The following is a 19,077-nucleotide window of genomic DNA, read 5'->3' on the forward strand; positions in this document are numbered from 1 at the left end:
AATAATAATTCTTTACATTTATATAGCTCTTTTCTCACTATTCAAAGTGCTCTCCACACAGGGAGGACCCGGGAAGCAAATTTGTCACAGAAGGTCTCCCACATCACATTAGGATCAGCAGTCGTACCCAAATCTGCAAGTTCCTCACACAAACTGCGTGCAAACTCATTAGAAACTGCCTGGTCTTGGAGTCTGGCCAAGTCCAGGCTCATTTTCCTAGTAGGTGGTAACCTAAACTGGATCCTAAGAGTAGCAACAACAAGTCTGTGGTCAGAATTCACAAACTGGGCACTTCTGTAGACCCTGCGGTTTTGCAAGAGATTCCAGCATCTGCCCACAAGGATGTGATCAATCTCCTTCACTGCACCACCAGTATTGGAGTACCAAGTCCAACGATGTGGCTCAGGGAGCTGGAACCAGGATCCACCTACAGAGTATCCACCTACAGAGATCTGGCCAGTTCCTGGTCTGCGCACCTCAGAGAGTGCTGCCACTGAAATGTGGAGTTTACGCAGCTCCTCCGACAGCAGAGGAAGATGATCATCTTGCCAGAGAGACAAGACGTTCCATGTGCACACCCATATGGGCCGCCTCAAATTGGGACCCGAGTGCTGCCGTGCAGCGGGCGATGCCTCAGCACCACACCAGTTCCGATCCCCAACAGACCTGACCATATTGGCTCTCCAACGGTTTCGACTCTTCCGGGGATGGGACTCCCGAGGGCTTTCCTCCATCCCCTTCATGATGCGAGCAGCTTTCCTATGGGCAGCTGCAGCAGAACTACTCCTGCGGAGAGCAAAAAGGAGTCCTTTCTGTAGTCTCGGAACTTTGTGAAGTTTTATTACGGTGGCTGGAGTGCCAATCCTGCCACCAACCCCCATGATTTCCCTGCAAGTTGCAGGACTGCTTGCAGGGACAGCTAGTACATATATATACAGTATATATATATATATATATATATATATATATATATATATATATATATATATATATATACAGTGGAACCTTGAGATACGATCACCTCTGTATACGAGAAATTCAAAATACGAGGAAAGTATGAGCGAAAAATTCAGATCTAAATGCGAGCATTGGCTCGCGTAACGAGCCACGAGCCAGGCTGTGGGTATAGCTCTCAGCTTAGCGAGGGGGCTTGGTAGCAGTTGCGAGCCGCGATCTGCGGTGTCTGCGTTTCTTACTTAAGTGCACAGGTGGGAAACTGCCCACATCCATGATTGTTCCTGTGGCTGATGGGCTGCAGCTGCCATGTCCTCCCCGCATATATAGAGAAGCGCGAGCCGGTTAAGGGGGAGAAGAAGTAAAAGAAAAGAGAGAGAGAGAGAGAGAGAGAGAGCGAGCGAGCGAGCAAGCGAGCGAGTGCAGGCTTGCGTGTAGCTGAACAGTGAGCTGAACAGGCGAGCCAAACAGCTGAAGCAGGACGGTGTAGAGAAGGTCAGCTGCATTAAGAGTGTCTCGCCTGTTGCAGAGCCCGCAGGTGAGACGCTAACAGAGAAGAAGCACCGGGGATTGTCATCTGTTTTTTAAAGACTGCATTCTTTTGACGTTTTAACCTCGTGTTAAAGGATTGTTATTCTTGTGTATTTTAAACCTCCACTTCACAACTGTTTTAAGGGTTATTTATTTAAAGATTTATTGAATGCTCTACTGCACTTTAGACACCTGTTTTGATTCTTTTAATAATCAGTTATATTATTTACCAGTGTTATTTATTAAAGGTAGACTACAATACATATAATTTATCAGTGTTATTTGTTAGGAAAATTGATTTTTATGTTAATATATTTGGGGTGCGGAACGGATTAACTGGATTCCCATTATTTTCAATGGGGAAGTTTGTTCTAGATACGAGAAATTCGCTATACAAGCTCAGTGCTGGAACGAATTAAACTCGTAACTAGAGGTTCCACTGTATATAAACATTTATATATATGTTTATATATATAAACAGGGAGAAATCCTATATTTGCTTGTTCTTTATGTACTGTACATGTTCATTAGTATCAGATAGTTTAAAAACATTGGTAGTTTTCTCTTGGATAACTTTTACTTTGACTTGACTCACTTTCCAGAAAGTCTGCTCTACTTTTACTTAAATATAGCTGTTGGGTATTTTATATAACACTGGTACCATCCAGCACCGACTGCTACTATTCACCTATTGCTGCTGGGTTAGGCTCCAACCCTCACAACAGAAAGGACATAACTTGTACATGGAATGGATGGATGGTTTACTGAAATGAAAACATGAATGAATGACATGACCAAAATCATTAAAGGATTTCATCAAGCTTGTTTAAGGTGTGGGTTGCATACACTTCAGCTATTCAACAAGATTTCTTTTCTACCTACTTTGCTGTTAAATTTTATTTTAGGCCCATACTTTAAACAAATCAAATCAGAGCACTCTTCAGAACACTTGCATAGAACATTTGTTAAACAGAGCAGTCAACATTGAAACCATTAAATTTGTTTGTGCAGTGCCTTTTTAATGACAATCAGAACATCAATTGATCGTTGACCTGAATTCCCAGTTATTTAAAGAATATGATTCCACTTATTGTCCATTTGTTTGAGTTGTTTGAGTTCTTAGTGAGTACAATTATTTTTCTTCTAACCTCTATGATTTGTTTTCATCAAATTTAACTTAAATTATACATTCAACATTAAATACAATGTAACACCTTAATGTTAAAACATTACTGGGATGAACTGTTGGTTTTTAAAGACCCCAATGGTGCAGTATCATTAAAGCATAAACAGTGTAATCATAGAAAAAATCAGCACTCATTTTTCTACCAAATTGGCAATCCTGGAGAAGGATACACTCTCAAATTCTATTAGCTTCCCATTCAGTCGGTCAGTCAGTCATTATCCAACTCGCTATATCCTAACACAGGGTCACAGGAGTCTGCTGGAGCCAATCCCAGCCAACACAGGGCGCAAGGGACACAAGGGACAATTTAGGATCGCCAATGCACCTAACCTGCCTGTCTTTGGACTGTGAGAGGAAACCGGAGCACCCGGAAGGACATGGGGAGAACATACAAACTCCACGCAGGGAGGACTTGGGAAGCAAACTCAGGTCTCCTTACTGCGAGGCAGCAGTTTTACCACTGTGCCACCGTATCGCCCCACCCCCCATTCAGTAGATTCAGCTAAATTGTTTTGAACGCACTACTAAAATCTGTAATGGAGACATTGAGTATCCTTTGATTTTGCCACAAGTGTTTTAGCATGACTAAGAGAGCATCTGTTGAGTCATGTGCTGCAAAACATGCATACTGATTTCAACCGAAGTTGTGTGTAATCTCTGGCAGAAGCTGTTCTGATATGATCCACACAAAATATCTCATTGGCATTAAAGTTAAAGTTGCTCGATGTAGGCTACACATTGCCTTTAGTCCGTTGTTATTAAACATTGAAGAGTCACTTATCTTTTCTACAGACATCAAGTGTGCCGAATAAGGCACTAGATTTGAAATCCCCAAGGTTACTAATTAAATATTCATGTTTGACTCTTGATAGCTAAACTATCCCAATATCGTGTCCAGATACCTCTTAAAGGTTTCTTCTTCAACAACATGACTCTGTAGTTTTTCCAGATTCCTCATTTCTGTCTTAAATGCACGTCTTCACTTTTAATTTTTTTCAAAGTTCTGGTTGTAGTCTTTACTCACAGGAGTAACAACATGTAAATCTACAGCTGAATCAGCTCTTATCCTGACTTCTGATCAGACGTGACTGATGGACCTCTGCAGTATGCTGAGAACAGGCTTAAAGTTCTTGTGGCTTATTTCCAATATTGCATTACCAGACATAGGTGGGGTTATACAAAATATTTTTTTTCTTGGTTAGTTTCACACTTCATTAACTTGCTGTGAATACCTTGGCTTGTCAATTGAAATATTTTTTTTTATAAAGCAACTATAATGCAAAAGATCTAAAGCCAGTGGGTATGTCCACATTCAGAATAGGTTACCATGAAAACAAATCTCTCTGTCTTAGTAGGAATCAGCCCCGGCTTTCACATTAGGCAAGTCCTAATTATTACATCTTGATAATATGTATTATAAAATCTTTTGATATCTCTTGTTCCATGTATATTGACCAATTTACAGCACTATGTGCCATACTGCCAGTTATTAAATAATTTATTAAAAACATGCAAACCTACTTAGTTGTCTTTCAGTGTATGTTATCCATTTAAACTGGGAGATATCTCCTGAGTTCTGAATCAGATTCCCATAAAGTCTTCGTATACAAATAGGCATACCATGATACAGAAGATTGTAGTACCCGTGTAGTTAATCGGTTCAAGATCCCATGATATATCTTGGCATTGACTACAGTATATATTTGTAGATTTAAAGGTAAACGTCATGGAGCAAATAGAAATCACTTTCATTCTATACTGTTATCCACTGGCCTAAGTCGTCTAAAGATGAATGGGCAAAGTTCCTGCAGCTCTTTATGAATATCTTTGGAGATTAATATGTAGAAGACGGGATCCAAGAGACTTGTTACACTGAGCAATGCAAATGTACATCTATAAGCAAAAAACATTTTTGACTCATGTTGACATTTGTCAGATACGATTAATAATCCAGCATATCTGATGAAAGCTGTGGTACAAAAGGGCCCATAAACCAAAATAAATATTAGCACTATAGTGACGAGAAGGAATTTTATTTTCTTCTTGTTTTCATCTGGAACTGACTGTGAACCTCTTAAGATCTTCTCAATGCGAATGTAAATAAAGATGAGGAGTGCAAGAGGCAATGGGAACCAGAAAACCGCCATACTCAGACACAAAATGGAGAACGTATTTGTTGCTGGGTAACTTTCAAAGCAGAGGTGATTTTTTGAATTTCCTCTTATGAAATACCAGACAACAAGGCTGATTCCTGTGAACAGAACCCACAATACCAAGCATAGAATACAGGCGTTAGACAGCCTCCGGAAATACTTATACCACAAAGGATGAGCAATGGCTATATAACGTTCCACAGCAATCAGGCTTAGAAATCCAACGTTGCCAAAGAGACTTATGTGCAGCAGCACACCAAAAATGGCACAAGTCACTTCTTGAAAACGCCACACATGATCATTTTTGTAATAGTCAATCCACAGAGGCAGTGTGACTATCTGAAGGATATCTGTTACAAGAAGGTTGATCATATATACTGGAAGAGAATCCCCTGCTTTAAGCAGTTTGTATAGGCCATAAAGTGCCAGACAGTTTGTGGGCAAAGCCACGCAGAAGATGGCACCATAGAGACCAGGGAGAAGATCTCTGTGTGAGCTGAAGTCGATGTGACAGTTGTTCATGATTTGTGATCAGAACTGCAGATTGGTGGTTTTTCTCATTTACTTTGAGTCTCTGTGCTTGATCCAAATTAGATAAGAATAACAGAAATAAACATAATCCGCTTAAAGAGTTCTAAGGTAGTTAATGAAAGTTTAAGTATTCAGGAAAAAGGAATTTCAGTGAAATCTATGGGTACTTTACTTTACCTTTGCCATGTTATGTTTATGGTGATGAAGTAAATACCATAATTTAATGTAATGAAAGTGTTCTTTAAATCTCATTTCTTTTATAGTATAAGATTCTTGAAGGAACATTGAGTTACAAAAAAGAAACTAAGATATTAAATGAGGCAGTTGTATAAAAAAATTAACTTTTCTGCTCATGTAGAGGCAAGAATGTATTGAAAAGTTATTCTTAGAAAGCAATACCACTCAATAAAACAAATGTTTATCACGGTTGGGTTGCCAAATTCAAAACGCTGCGTACGGTTTTATTAAATGTTCTTTGCAGACCAGGCAGCTGGGTGGTGCAGCAGGTAGAGGTACTGTCTGACAGATTGAGTGTCCACAGTTCAGATCTCAGCCAGGTTCACTGTCTCTACAGTGTTTGTACATTCACCATCTGTCCGCTTAGATCTTCTCCAGGTATTACTGTTTTCTTTTCACATCTGAAAGACATGGAATCACAACATCACCAGCTGTTTTACTTGACAAACATGGATCCGTTTTATAATAAACTGTACAGTGGGAAGAAAAAGTATGTGAATATGTTGGAAAGAAACACATTTACTGTATGTATAAAATTGTCTAAAAGATTGTCTAGCATGTAGTCTGATCTTCATCTAAGTTATAATAAGCAAAATCTGTGTTAACTAATAACACACAACTTATTGTACTGTTCTTATACATACTGAACACATCATTCAATCATTTGCAGGTATAGACTGGAAAAAGCATGTGAGCCCCTGGGCTGATGATCTCAACAAAAGCTAACTGGAGTCAGGAGTTCAATCAATGGCAAAAGATTTCAGCTTTAGAGATACTCTGACCTATAAAAAAAATTCAAACATTACGAGTTTGCTGTTCACAAGAAGCATCTGCTGATGCAAAGCACGCCTGGTAAAAGAAAACTCTCAGATCTGTGGTCAACAATTGTTCATTTGAATAAAGCTGGAATTTCTTAGAGTTTAGACATTCATCAGTCCACAGTTAGAGAAATTTTATACAAATGGGGATACTATAGTACTGTGGCTGCTCTCCCTAGAAGTGGGTGCCAGACAAGAAGACTCACTAGGCACAAGGCAGAATGTTCAATGAGAATAAAGCAGAGTAACAACTAAAGGCTTAAAGGAATCATTGGAACTGATTACATCTTTGTTCGTATGCCTACCACACACAAAATACTGAACAGGCATGGAGGTCAAGAAGGAAGCCGAGCTATTGCTCTCCAAAAAGACATCACTGAATGAAAGAAGTTTGCCAAAGACCATCTTAACACTCCACGATGCTATTGAGAAAATGTTTTGTGGACTGATGAAACTAAGGATGAATTGTTTAGGAAGAATATGCAGCAGTATATATAGCATAAAAAGGCCATGGCATGCCAACTTGAAAACATCAACTTAATGGTGAAGTACAGTGGAGGGAACATCATGATTTGGGGCTGCCTTGCTGAATTTACTGAATCTGGGCCTGGACAGCTTGCCAGCATCAAGGAGAAAAGAATGTCTAAGTTTATCAAGGAATCCTACAGGGAAATATCAGTGTGGCTGTCTGCCAGCTGAAGCTCAGTAGAATCTGGCAGATGCAGCAGGACAGTGACCCTAAACATCAAACCTACTACAGAATGGCTTCCAAAGTGGATATCCGCTTTTTGGAGTGGGTCAGTCAGCGCTCAGACCTTACCTGTAGATACGTACTGTAGAATGACCTCAGGAAAGCTGTTCACGCCAGACATCCCAAGAATGTGGCTGAGCTGAAGCAGTTCATTAACATGGAATGGCCCAAACTTCATTCTGAACATTCTGAACATACCTGAAGAGCTTGTTTCAGGTTACTGCTGCCAAACTGGTTCAACCAGTTACTAAATCCAAGGGTTCACTTCATTTTTCCACAGCACACTGTGAATGTTTGATGGGTGTGTTCAGTAAAGACATGATAGATTATAATCGTTGTGTGTTAGTAGCTTAAACATATTGTGTTTGTCAAAATTTGTGACACAGAGAAAGATCAAATTATGTTTTATGACCAATTAATGCAGAAAACAGGTAATTTCAATGGGTTTACATACTTTGTCTTGCCAAGGTAAATGCAAGATCTTTTAAAAAGTGTGCTCCAAATATACAGTAGGCCAAAGAGTGCATAAGTAAATATCAACAGTGGAGTAGATGACCAGCCCTAGGTGGCAGTCTAGCAGTGTTAGGATTAGTATGGCTGTGAAATGGAAAAAAAAAGAGAGATTGAGTGTAATTTTTACCCTTGCAACTTTTCTCTACCATTGCACCAGTGCTGCCATAAATCCCCCTCCTCATCCCCTTTCCCCCCACTCCCTTTTATCTATGTCAGTATGTAAAAATCGATTTATGCCTATTTTTAGAGGCCCCACATCTCCTTTTGCCATGTCTGGCACTCCACTTCATAACAGCCCAGTGCCTGCCGCACTCTTGGAGTCTGAGACAATACCATCTGCACTTGCTTCCCAAACTCCATGAGCCGATCCAAGCTATTATTCCAGTTTCTAGTCTCTTTACAATCTGCAATTTAGTCTCTACTGATACAGCTTTACAATTTGGTGACATACTGCACAATCAATAATTATTACTTTATAAAGAGTCCTGCCATGTGCAAAAGTTCGCTGACGACACTGCTATCGTGGGCTGCATCAGGAGTGGGCAGGAGGAGGAGTATAGGAACCTAATCAAGGACTTTGTTAAATGGTGCGACTCAAACCACCTACACCTGAACACCAGCAAAACCAAGGAGCTGGTGATGAATTTTAAGAGGCCCAGGCTCCTCACGGACCCCGTGATCATCAGAGGTGACTGTGTGCAGATGGTGCAGACCTATAAATACCTGGGCGTGCAGCTGGATGATAAACTGGACTGGACTGCCAATACTGATGCTCTGTGCAAGAGAGGACAGAGCCGACTATACTTCCATAGAAGGGTGGCGTCCTTCAACATCTGCCATAAGATGCTGCAGATGTTCTATCAGACGGTTGTGGCGAGCGTCCTCTTCTACGCGGTGGTGTGCTGGGGAAGCAGTATAAAGAAGAGGGACGCCTCACGCCTGGACAAACTGGTGAGGAAGGCAGGCTCTATTGTAGGCACGGAGCTGGACAGTTTGACATCTGTGGCAGAGCGACGGGCGCTGAGCAGGCTCCTGTCAATTATGGAGAATCCACTGCATCCACTAAACAGCATCATCTCCAGACAGAGGAGCAGCTTCAGCGGCAGACTGCTGTCACTTTCCTGCTCCACTGGCAGACTGAGGAGATCAGTGGGGTAAACGTTAACATTATACAAAGTTATTGACTGTTATAACTGCATTGTTATCACTCTTTAATTTAATATTGTTTTTATCAGTATGCTGCTGCTGGAGTATGTGAATTTGCCCTTGGGATTAATAAAGTGGTGGTGTTACATTGCCGTATATTTTAAAATATTTAAAAATAAATAAACTGTATGTTTATTCATTTTATGAGACTTTTTTGCGAAAATGGATTTGCATATATTTACCACTCTGTGCCAACTCTATTTATATATAAATGACATACACAAATCTATAAAAGTACCATGTGTATACACTCTTAAAAAATAAATAAATAGATAGGTTAATTTAAAAAAACTGGCAAAACTGGATCCTTACTAACTTCTTTAAAAACATTAGATGATCCCATGAGTCATTACTTGAAACATGAGGCTCCATAGCTCAGTGGTTAGAGCACTGGTCTTGTAAACCAGGGGTCGTGAGTTCAATTCTCGCTGGGGCCTTAGTTATTATTCTTTAAAAAAAAGAAAAACGGAGTTACCATCTTTCAAATAGTTTAACAAAATAAAAGTTAACATTTCAGTCTCAAAACTCTCCAGAAGTTCATTAGAAGAGGCTGTTTTGGGTTTCTGTGGCACTTTGTGCTTTGCTTAGTTCCACTCAACAGCATTTGCTGTTTACTGCTAGCCAGCACTGACCTAATAAATCATTGCTCATTTTACTGGTTTCATTTACTTGCAGATAGACGTCCTTAGGAGGATCACTCATTAATCTATCTATCTATCTATCTATCTATCTATCTATCTATCTATCTATCTATCTATCTATCTATCTATCTATCTATCTATCTATCTATCTATCTATCTATCTATCTATCTATCTATCTATCTATCTATCTATCTATCTATCTATCTAATGCCAAACTAGGATGGTGACCATGACTGTTCCAATATATACAGAATTGCATTTTAACCGATTGTATTGTTCTGCGCTATTCATTAATTTTCTGAAATGTATTTGCTTAAGTAGCTGTCTGTTTAATTCTGCTCTCCCAACTTTGAATGCAATTCTTTCCAAACAGGTTACAGTAATCCCTCGCTATATCGCGCTTTGCCTTTCGCGGCTTCACTCCATCGCGGATTTTATATGTAAGCATATTTAAATATATATCGCGGATTTCTGCGGACAATGGGTCTTTTAATTTCTGGTACATGCTTCCTCAGTTGGTTTGCCCAGTTGATTTCATACAAGGGACGCTATTGGTGGATGGCTGAGAAGCTACCCAGCTTACTTTTCTCTCTTTCTCTTGCGCTGACTCTCTCTGATCCTGACGTAGGGGGTGTGAGCAGGGGGGCTGTTCGCACACCTAGACTATACGGACGCTCGTCTAAAAATGCTGAAAGATTATCTTCACGTTGCTACCTTCTGTGTGCAGCTGATTCGTGAAGCGGCATGCTGCACGGTGCTTCGCATACTTAAAAGCTCATAGGGCACGTATTGGTTTTTATCTGTCTCTCTCTCTCTCTCTCTCTCTCTCTCTCTCCCTGCTCCTGACGGAGGGGGTGTGAGCTGCCGCCTTCAACAGCTTTGTGCCGCGGTGCTTCACATACTTAAAAGCCAAACAGCCCTATTGATTTGTTTGCTTCACTCCTTTGAAGAGGAAGATATGTTTGCATTCTTTTAATTGTGAGACTGAACTGTCATCTCTGTCTTGTCATGGAGCACAGTTTAAACTTTTGAAAAAGAGACAAATGTCTGTTTGCAGTGTTTGAATAACGTTCCTGTCACTCTACAACCTCCTGTGTTTCTGCGCAAATCTGTAACCCAAGCATGACAATATAAAAATAACCATATAAACATATGGTTTCTACTTCGCGGATTTTCTTATTTCGCGGGTGGCTCTGGAACGCAACCCCCACGATGGAGGAGGGATTACTGTACTGTATATAGATGCTGGGCAGGTGTTTTTGGAACCTATCCTATAGCCATTGAAAACAAGGCTGGAAGCAGGTTTGGAATGGACTCTAGTCTATCAGAGGTGTGCTTACACATATTCCCTCACATTAGGCCAGTTTAGAATCACTGTAGTAAACCTAGTCTGGACATTTTAGGGAGATTTGGGGAAACTGGAGTACCAACAGAAAAATCAGTAAGGACATAGAGAATGTGCTAACTCTACATAGACAGTAATTAGGCAGGTATTTGAACTTGGGACTCTAGAGCTGTAAAGAAACAGCATTTAGACCCTCTGCAGTAGCACAGTGATTAGCAATGCTGCCCTACAGCTTTAGGACACCGACTTCAAATCCTTTCTAGGGTGGAGTTGGCTGGCAGGTTCTCTCTGTGTTTGTGGTGATTTTTCTCCAGGTACTTTAGCTTTCCCTTACATCTCAATGATGTACACATTGGAATGGTGGGAGTCAAATATGTCACTGGTCTATGTGTGTGATATCTAAATAAGGATTTTTTGGGGGAAGTTTTTTATTGTTCTCTTAGAGAGTTAAGGCTGGGGGCTATCAAAAAACGGAGCCTGTTTAAAGCACTTTAAAGGCATTCCTTTTGTGATTTTGAGCCATACAACAAATTAATTGTTGTTATTGTAAACAGGGGAGCTGTCATTCCATCCATTATGTATTTATATTTTTATGTATGTATTTATATATTTTAATTTAAAGAGCCTTTGTGAAAAGCCAAATTCCCCTTGGAAAAAATGATCTATCTATCTATCTATCTATCTATCTATCTATCTATCTATCTATCTATCTATCTATCTATCTATCTATCTATCTATCTATCTATCTATCTATCTATCTATCTATCTATCTATCTATCTACAGCAACCCCAATTTCATTGTTTGTTTCTCTCTTCATACTTCTAATATTAAAACAAATGTTTTTTAATGTGTTACTGATTTTATTTTGACTTATTGCCTGTAGGCTAGCAATTTCAAAGTTACTTGACAGATATGTATTAAACTTCCATCTGCTCTAATATGTGAAAAAATGGCTTGTTGTTCTACTTTAAAGCGAAAGTGAAATGATCTTCTGGGTGCAGTTTATGCATCAAAATAGTGAAAAGATAGCATTGTCTGGTTTGCATTAATTTAACTGGTAGATGACTTAAAGCATAATGGAGTTCTGGAGAAGTCCTTACCAGTTTAAATCCCATTTTAAACCCCATTTATATTATTCTCTGTTTGGGGCTAAAGCTTTCTAAATGAAATTTTGTTTTACTCTTTTGATGCCATGTAAATTTAGGCCAACAACAGGTTTTTTTTAATGGCAGTTCAAAACTACTGTTAGCTTTGCATTTTTATGCAAACAACAGCAAATTCAGAAGAATACAAAAATCTGAAAATGGGTCCAATTTTTGTGTCTACATATTATCTCCAGGAAACAAAAGAAAATAAATATATGGCTTCATTAAGCAATATGTGGGTGCTTATCTGTACTATCATCTAAAATGCTTTTTATTATTTTGATGTCATAGCAGCCTCCAGGTTTGCTTATAATCTAAATAATCAGCCTAAACGTAGTGCTTACTCTAGTACAGGCAGCAATATTACAAGTAAAGCAGAATATTTGAATGCTAAGGTGAGACATAGTGGCCCCCGAAAAAAGAGTTAAGAAATCCTCCAACACTAAAATCCCTTGGAAAGACTCCTAGAGTATCTGATCTTAAGAGAAAATGCAGAGAGCTGAGTGCAAATGGAGAAAAACTAAACTAACAATCCAGTACAAAATACTTTAGGAACATAGGACTGAATACACAAACGGCAGTCTGTCGTAAGAGGCAGTCCTACTTTAGTAAAATTATAAATAAAAATAATATTGGAAATCCAAGATGTTTTTTCAGCCATTGATCATCTTCTAAACCCAATGGAATGCCTGCTGAAGACTTCTAGCAAACCATTTGCAGCATTTTATAAACAGAAAATTAACAATATTAGATGTACTATGGTATATCCCTCCAAAGTTAATCCTGTCGAACCTCAGTATACTGTTTTTGTGAATTAAATTACTTCTCTCAGATAGGGTCACCTAATCTCCATAGAGTCATTTCTCAACTAAAACTTTCACTTGTGTCCTTGACTCACTCCCAGCAGGCTTTTTTAAAGACGTCTCCGGTGTCCTAATTAATAGTGTACTCGACATTGTTAACTCATCATTAGATGCGGGGGGCTTCCTAGACTATCTGAAGACTGCAAAGTTAAACCCACGCTTAAGAAAAATAATTTCCACTCCTCCATCTTTAATAACTTTAGACCTATTTCTATCCTGCCTTTTGTAGTACTAGGGTGTTGTACCGTGTTAGCCATTATGAATGTAGAGAAAAGCCAAGCAAAATGCCACCTTTTATTGGCTAACTAAAAAGATTACAATATGCAAGCTTTCGAGGCAAGATCTTGCCTGAAGAAGGGGCCTGAGTTGCCTCGAAAGCTTGCATATTGTAATCTTTTTAGTTAGCCAATAAAAGGTGGCATTTTGCTTGGCTTTTCTCTATATCCTGCCTTTTTTAAGTTAAATTCTATAGAAAAGCAATTTTTGTCAATGAAATGATTATTTTAGTAAACATTCTTTTCTTGAAATGTTTAAGTCAGGTTTTAGAACAAATCACAATACAGAAACTGCACTGCTGAAAGTAGTAAATGACTTGCAGGTTAATGCAGACAGAGGTCACACATCTTCTTGATATCTTCTATCATTTTGCTGGGTCAAACAGAGACATTCGCTTTTTTACAAGGTAAGACATTCAGCAGACTCATGTTTTTATGTATTGTAGCATCAGCACCGAGCACCATAATGGATTGATTCTCTGCTCCTTACATGGCTCTTTGAGGTGACTCGCTATTCTTAAAAGTACTGCTTGCCTTCTGCTATAGTAGTTGGAAAAAGCATGTGTGACTGTGCAGCGTTGTCATTTTTACAGGCGCTCCTGCTATTGATGATGCAATGCCAGCTCATTGTTTTCGTGACTCATCCCTGGCTGATGTAACTTGTCCAGCACCATTGCAGTATTAAGCTTACATACTGTAGATATTAACCTGTCCCTGAATAAAATTTAATGACTAATTTTTGAAATTTATGTATTTTTAAAGAAGCTTAATGTAATCACATGTAAGTTCATAATAGACACAAGTTTTTAATACATATGGATATTACCCCCGTAATTGTGGATATAGTTTGAAACATAAAGCTTGAAACCCTTCTCCTTTTTAGCTCCTGACATTTCTCACAATGTTTGAATAATGCGACTTATGTCATTGAGCATTAAGTCTGGGCACGACTTGAAGCGATCTGATGGAAAATGCCATAGCTAGTCCATTTTGATATTTGTGCTGAAAAGTGCAGCAGCCGGCTGACAGGGAATCTGAAAGAAAGTGTGAATATTGCCTATTAAGACATCTCTGTAGTACTAGGGTGTTGTACCGTGTTAGCCATTAGGAATGTAGAGAAAAGCCAAGCAAAATGACATCTTTTATTGGCTAACTAAAAGATTACAATATGCAAGCTTTCGAGGCAACTCAGGCCCCTTCTTCTGGCAAGATGTAAAGAAGGGGCCTGAGTTGCCTCAAGACATTTCTGTGAATCCTGATGTGCTAAAACTGGCTTTTGACACTAATTCTGCTTTTTGAAACAGATCCCAGGGTCCCTCAGTCATGGTCCTGCAGATTTCACACCAACCAATTTCTTAATTAGAGTCCATTTATTTTTTGCAAAAGCAATATGTTTACTCGGTTTGATTTTAGTTAACTCACTTGCTACGATTCAGAACTCTTAATGGCCTATTATGGTTTTAATCATCTAAAATTAGGTTTGAACCAGCCACCAATTAACAACTGTCAAGAAACCAGAGTACCCTCACTCAATAGTAAAAGCTCTGCCTAAAAAACCAAATCAGGCCAGGGGTGGATTGGAGAGATTCAGATAACAAAATACTAAAATTTTCTGGTGATGATGTGGCTGTCAATTTGAGAAACTTGTCACTTGATTAATTCTCTGAACATGAGGGGTTTTTAATGTCAGTTAAAAAGCACACCTTGTGAAGTGCAGCACAGTGAGCTGACCTTATGAACTGTCGTTTTTATCTTTAGTCATGTAACAAATGCAGAAGAGAAAGCTGATCTTTTGAAATGGTACATTATGAAATGACAAACGTAAGGGAAGTGGTACAGCATCTCAGAAGAAAAAGTCGTGAGTGGGACAAGAAATGAATCAATAAAGGGGAAAATCTGAGCACTAGGGCACAAAATAGTTTCTTATAGAAACAGAATGAAATTTGTAAGAGGGAGTTAACATCTTCAAGATAGAGAGGAATGCCTGTAAGTGTGTCATTGCTGCTAAACTGCTGTAAGAATGTTATTTTTCTATTGCTTACATTCTGCATTTAATATTTTAACTGTTGTATTTTATTTTTGTGGTTTAATAAATATGCTGGGTGGTGCAGTGGTAGCGCTACTGCCTCACAGTAAGGAGACCTGGGTTTGCTTCCCAGGTCCTCCCTGTGTGGAGTTTGCATGTTCTCCCTGTGTTTGCATGGGTTTCCTTCCACAGTCCAAAGACATGCAGCTTAGGTGGATTGGCGATTCTAAATTGGCCCTAGTGTGTGCTTGGTGTGTGTGTGTGTGTGTCCTGCGGTGGGTTGGCACCCTGCCCAGGATTGGTTCCTGCCTTGTTGGCTGGGATTGGCTCCAGCAGACCCCCGTCACCCTGTGTTCAGATTCAGTGGGTTGGAAAATGGATGGATAAATATGCTAAATGGTGTTAATATTAATTTGGTGAAGATTCTTTTACTGTATTTTTTGGTCTCAAGGGTACAGGTGGGGGGGTTATTCATCTTGAAGGGCTAAGCAGGGTTAAGGATGTGAGACAATGGCCTGCAATAGGTAATCACACCTGTTATAGTCTCAACACCAGGTGAAAGGACCAGAGATTTTGGAACACTGACGGGTGGACCATTAAGGTCACCAAGGCCTCCACATCTCTTGCCCCTTAGCCTAGGTAAGGGAGCCAGATAACCTGGGTATCCCTCCAGGCCTGGATCAAGACACAATAAAATAAAATTCACAAAGAAACCACCAACTCTCTAGCTAACTTGGTTCCATTTAGAACTGTCCATAGGCATCATGAAGTATCTTTGTAAATATATGTTTTAGAATTAAATGAAAGAGAAAAGGAAAAGACAACAAAGTGCAAATCTCTTCCAGTCAATAACACATATGGATCATTTTCTCTGAAAAGGAAAATCTACAATGTAAATTGTAACTTGTCTTGGATGAATGAAAACACTAACAAGCAATACAGTTGAATACAAGTTTCATTATCAGTAAAGACATTCCTCTAATTAGGAAACTGCAGCCCTTCATTAACCTGATTGAGGACCCCTGCACTAAACCTTCAGCCCGTGTTTATACAGAAGGGAGCATGCAGAAGTGTAACACCTCACACCTTGTAACAGTTCAGTTTCCATTCTTCTGCAAGATTCTGCAAGATGTTTTACCAGTTACTCCAGTTTCCTTCCCAGTCCTAAAGTCATTCAGTCAGATTGGTTGCTGTCTATGAACTGCCCCCAGGTTGGTTGCCTGCTTATATCTGATGAATGTCCAGTCCAGAAACAGGCAAACCCAGACATGGAAAGGTACAAGTTTTGTTTCCAGAGAATTTGGAAAGCAGAGGCTATAGCGTGTCCTCAGCTGAAGCCCTGTTTGGTGTAGTGTTTTAACTCACTCTTCTCATAAATATTCATAATCTTTGTCCTGTTTGAGGTCACTGTTTCTTTTTTTTTACTGTGTTATCTCTTATATTTAAAATTCTATTATAAAACAACTGGCAAAATGTTATTTATCTCCTGTTCTTCACAATGGTGTCCTTTCTTTCTTCTCCACTAAGTCATCTGACTGTAAGTGAGCAGGGAAATGTGATCTCCTAAATAATGAAGATATTTTTGCTAATAATTACCTGAGAACCAAATTACACTTCACCTCTTTTTAAGCAGCAAAATATAAAAGAAGAGGAGAAGCCAAGAGTTTCCATTACAGACTCAAAGTAGATGCTCATTACTGGCTGCAGTATGTATAGTCTGTCTAATTCAGTTCATTCAAAAGTGTTCAGAAACAAGCAAGACAGAACCATGAAGCCAAATGTCTCTTGCAATTAACAGAAAGAGAAAGCCAGCGTAAAAACAGTAACTGCAGCCTGCTGCTGCTAAAGACACTACGTGTTACTTACCTGTGCAGCTCTGATCAGGCAAACACACATCTGACATCTGACAGCCGCAGTGAATGTCATTCCGTTTGTGTCGGTGGCTCTCTCTTCTACTGACCTCAACAGTTTTAAAGGTTGTGCTCCTCCTCAGATGAGCCTCACGCTGTGCACTGAAGGCTTTTGCAGAACATCACTCCTCTGTGTAGGCGGCAGGTTAAGAGAGGAATTGGTCAGGGTTACGGTATGTAAAACTGTTTCCACTGCAATATGGTATCACACAGGCACATGTTTGATTTAACAAATGCTAGCCTTTACCATACAAGCCAAAGTCTACTAGCTATGGAAACAGACCCTATGCAAAGTAAGAGGTAAACCAAACCATAAAAATATTTGCAGTTTCACTGAGTATGGACTAAATATTTTTAAAGTTGGTTTATTTGCTGTATGTCACCAGGACTACAGAATATTAATTGCACACATGCATTGTGCATGTAACAGCTGAAAACATGCCTTTTCACAGCATCATAAAGGCCATGTCACATTAGACGACATTTTCTTCAATTTTTCAGTTCTAGTCTTCATTTACATAATCATAAATTAGAGGCAGTTGGCGGCAGGCTCCTGTTACAGCCAGACACATAATTTGACATACACAGCAAATCACTCCAACTATACTGCTCAAAAAAATTAAAGGAATACTTTTTAATCAGAGTATAGCATCAAGTCAGTGACACTTGTGGGCTATTGATCTGGTCAGTTAAGTAGCAGAGGGGTTTGTTAATCAGTTTCAGCTGCTTTGGTGTTAATTAAATGAACAACAGGGGCACTAGAGGGGCAACAATGAGACAACCCCCAAAACAGGGATGGTTTAACAGGTGGGGGGCACTGACATTTTTCCCTCCTCATCTGTTTTTTCACTCGTTTTGCATTTGGCTACGGTCAATGTCACTACTGGTAGCATGAGCGGTACAGAGCAGGCACAGGTAATCCAACTTCTCCAGGATGGCACATCAATATGTGCCATTGCCAGAAGATTTGCTGTGTCTCCCAGCACAGTTTCAAGGGCATGAAGGAGATTCCAGGAGATGGGCAGTTACTCTAGAAGAGCTAGTCAGGGCCATAGAAGGTCCTGAACCCATCAGCAGGACTGACCAGTGTCTATTCCTTTGGGCAAGGAGGAACAGGATGAGCACTGACAGAGCCTTACAAAATGACCTCCAGCAGGTCACTGGTGTGAATGTCTCCAACCAAACAATCAGAAACAGACTTTATGAAGGTGGCCCGACGTCCTGTAGTGGGCCCTGTGCTCATTGCCTGGCACCGTTGAGCTTGATTAGCATTTACCATAGAATTCCAGAATTGGCAGGTCCATCACTGGCACCCTGTGCTTTTCACAGATGACAGCAGGTTCACCCTGCGCACATGTGACAGATGTGAAAGGGTCTGGAGAAGACATGGATAATGTTATGCTGCCTGTAACATCGTTCAGCATGACCAGTTTGGTGGTGGTCTGGTGAGGCATATCCATGGAGTGATGCACAGATCTCTACAGGCTAGACAACAGCAACTTGAGTACCAATAGGTATTGGCATGAAATCCTTGGATCCTTTGTCAGACTCTATGCTGGTGCAGTGGGTCCTGGGTTCCTCCTGGTGCACGACAATGCCCGGCCTCATGTGGCAAGAGTATGCAGGGAGTTCCTGGAGGATGAAGGAATTAATACCATTAACTGGCCTCCATGCTCGCCTGACCTCAATAGAACACGTCTGGGACATTATATTTTGGTCCAGCCAACGCCACCAGGTTGCACCTCAGACTGTCCAGGAGCTCAGTGATGCCCTGGTCCAGATCTGGGAGCAGATCCCCCAGGACACAATCCATCTTCTCATTAGGAGCATGCCCCGATGTTATCAGGCATGCATACAAACACGTGGGGGCCATACAAACTACTGAGTACGATTTTGAGTTGCTGCAATGAAATTTCAGCTAAATGGACTAGCCTGCCACATCATTTTTTCACTTTAATTTTCGGGGTGTCTCTGAATTCAGTTCTCTGTA

At 40.0% G+C, this 19,077-nt stretch overlaps 1 protein-coding gene and 1 non-coding gene across 2 annotated transcripts; one reads left to right on the forward strand and one right to left on the reverse strand.

Annotated features, from left to right (window-relative positions):
• Positions 1-3,109: 3,109 nt before the first annotated feature.
• On the reverse strand, positions 3,110-17,317 carry LOC127526557 (G-protein coupled receptor 4-like). Its single transcript, XM_051922332.1, has 2 exons — positions 17,044-17,317; positions 3,110-5,993 (listed from the first exon to the last, which is right to left on the reverse strand). The coding sequence occupies exon 2, from the start codon at positions 5,344-5,346 to the stop codon at positions 4,420-4,422; it is 927 nt and encodes a 308-aa protein (XP_051778292.1). The 5' UTR covers positions 5,347-5,993; positions 17,044-17,317; the 3' UTR covers positions 3,110-4,419.
• Positions 9,245-9,317, forward strand: trnat-ugu (transfer RNA threonine (anticodon UGU)). Its single transcript has one exon. It is a non-coding gene; the product is annotated as a tRNA-Thr (tRNA).
• Positions 17,318-19,077: the final 1,760 nt, after the last annotated feature.

The sequence above is a fragment of the Erpetoichthys calabaricus genome, chromosome 2 (assembly GCF_900747795.2).
Source record: "Erpetoichthys calabaricus chromosome 2, fErpCal1.3, whole genome shotgun sequence".
NCBI lineage: Eukaryota > Metazoa > Chordata > Cladistia > Polypteriformes > Polypteridae > Erpetoichthys > Erpetoichthys calabaricus.

Bases quoted from the DNA above. Each gene is read 5' to 3' on its own strand.
- LOC127526557 (XM_051922332.1), bottom strand. From the start codon at position 5,346: ATGAACAACTGTCACATCGACTTCAGCTCACACAGAGATCTTCTCCCT.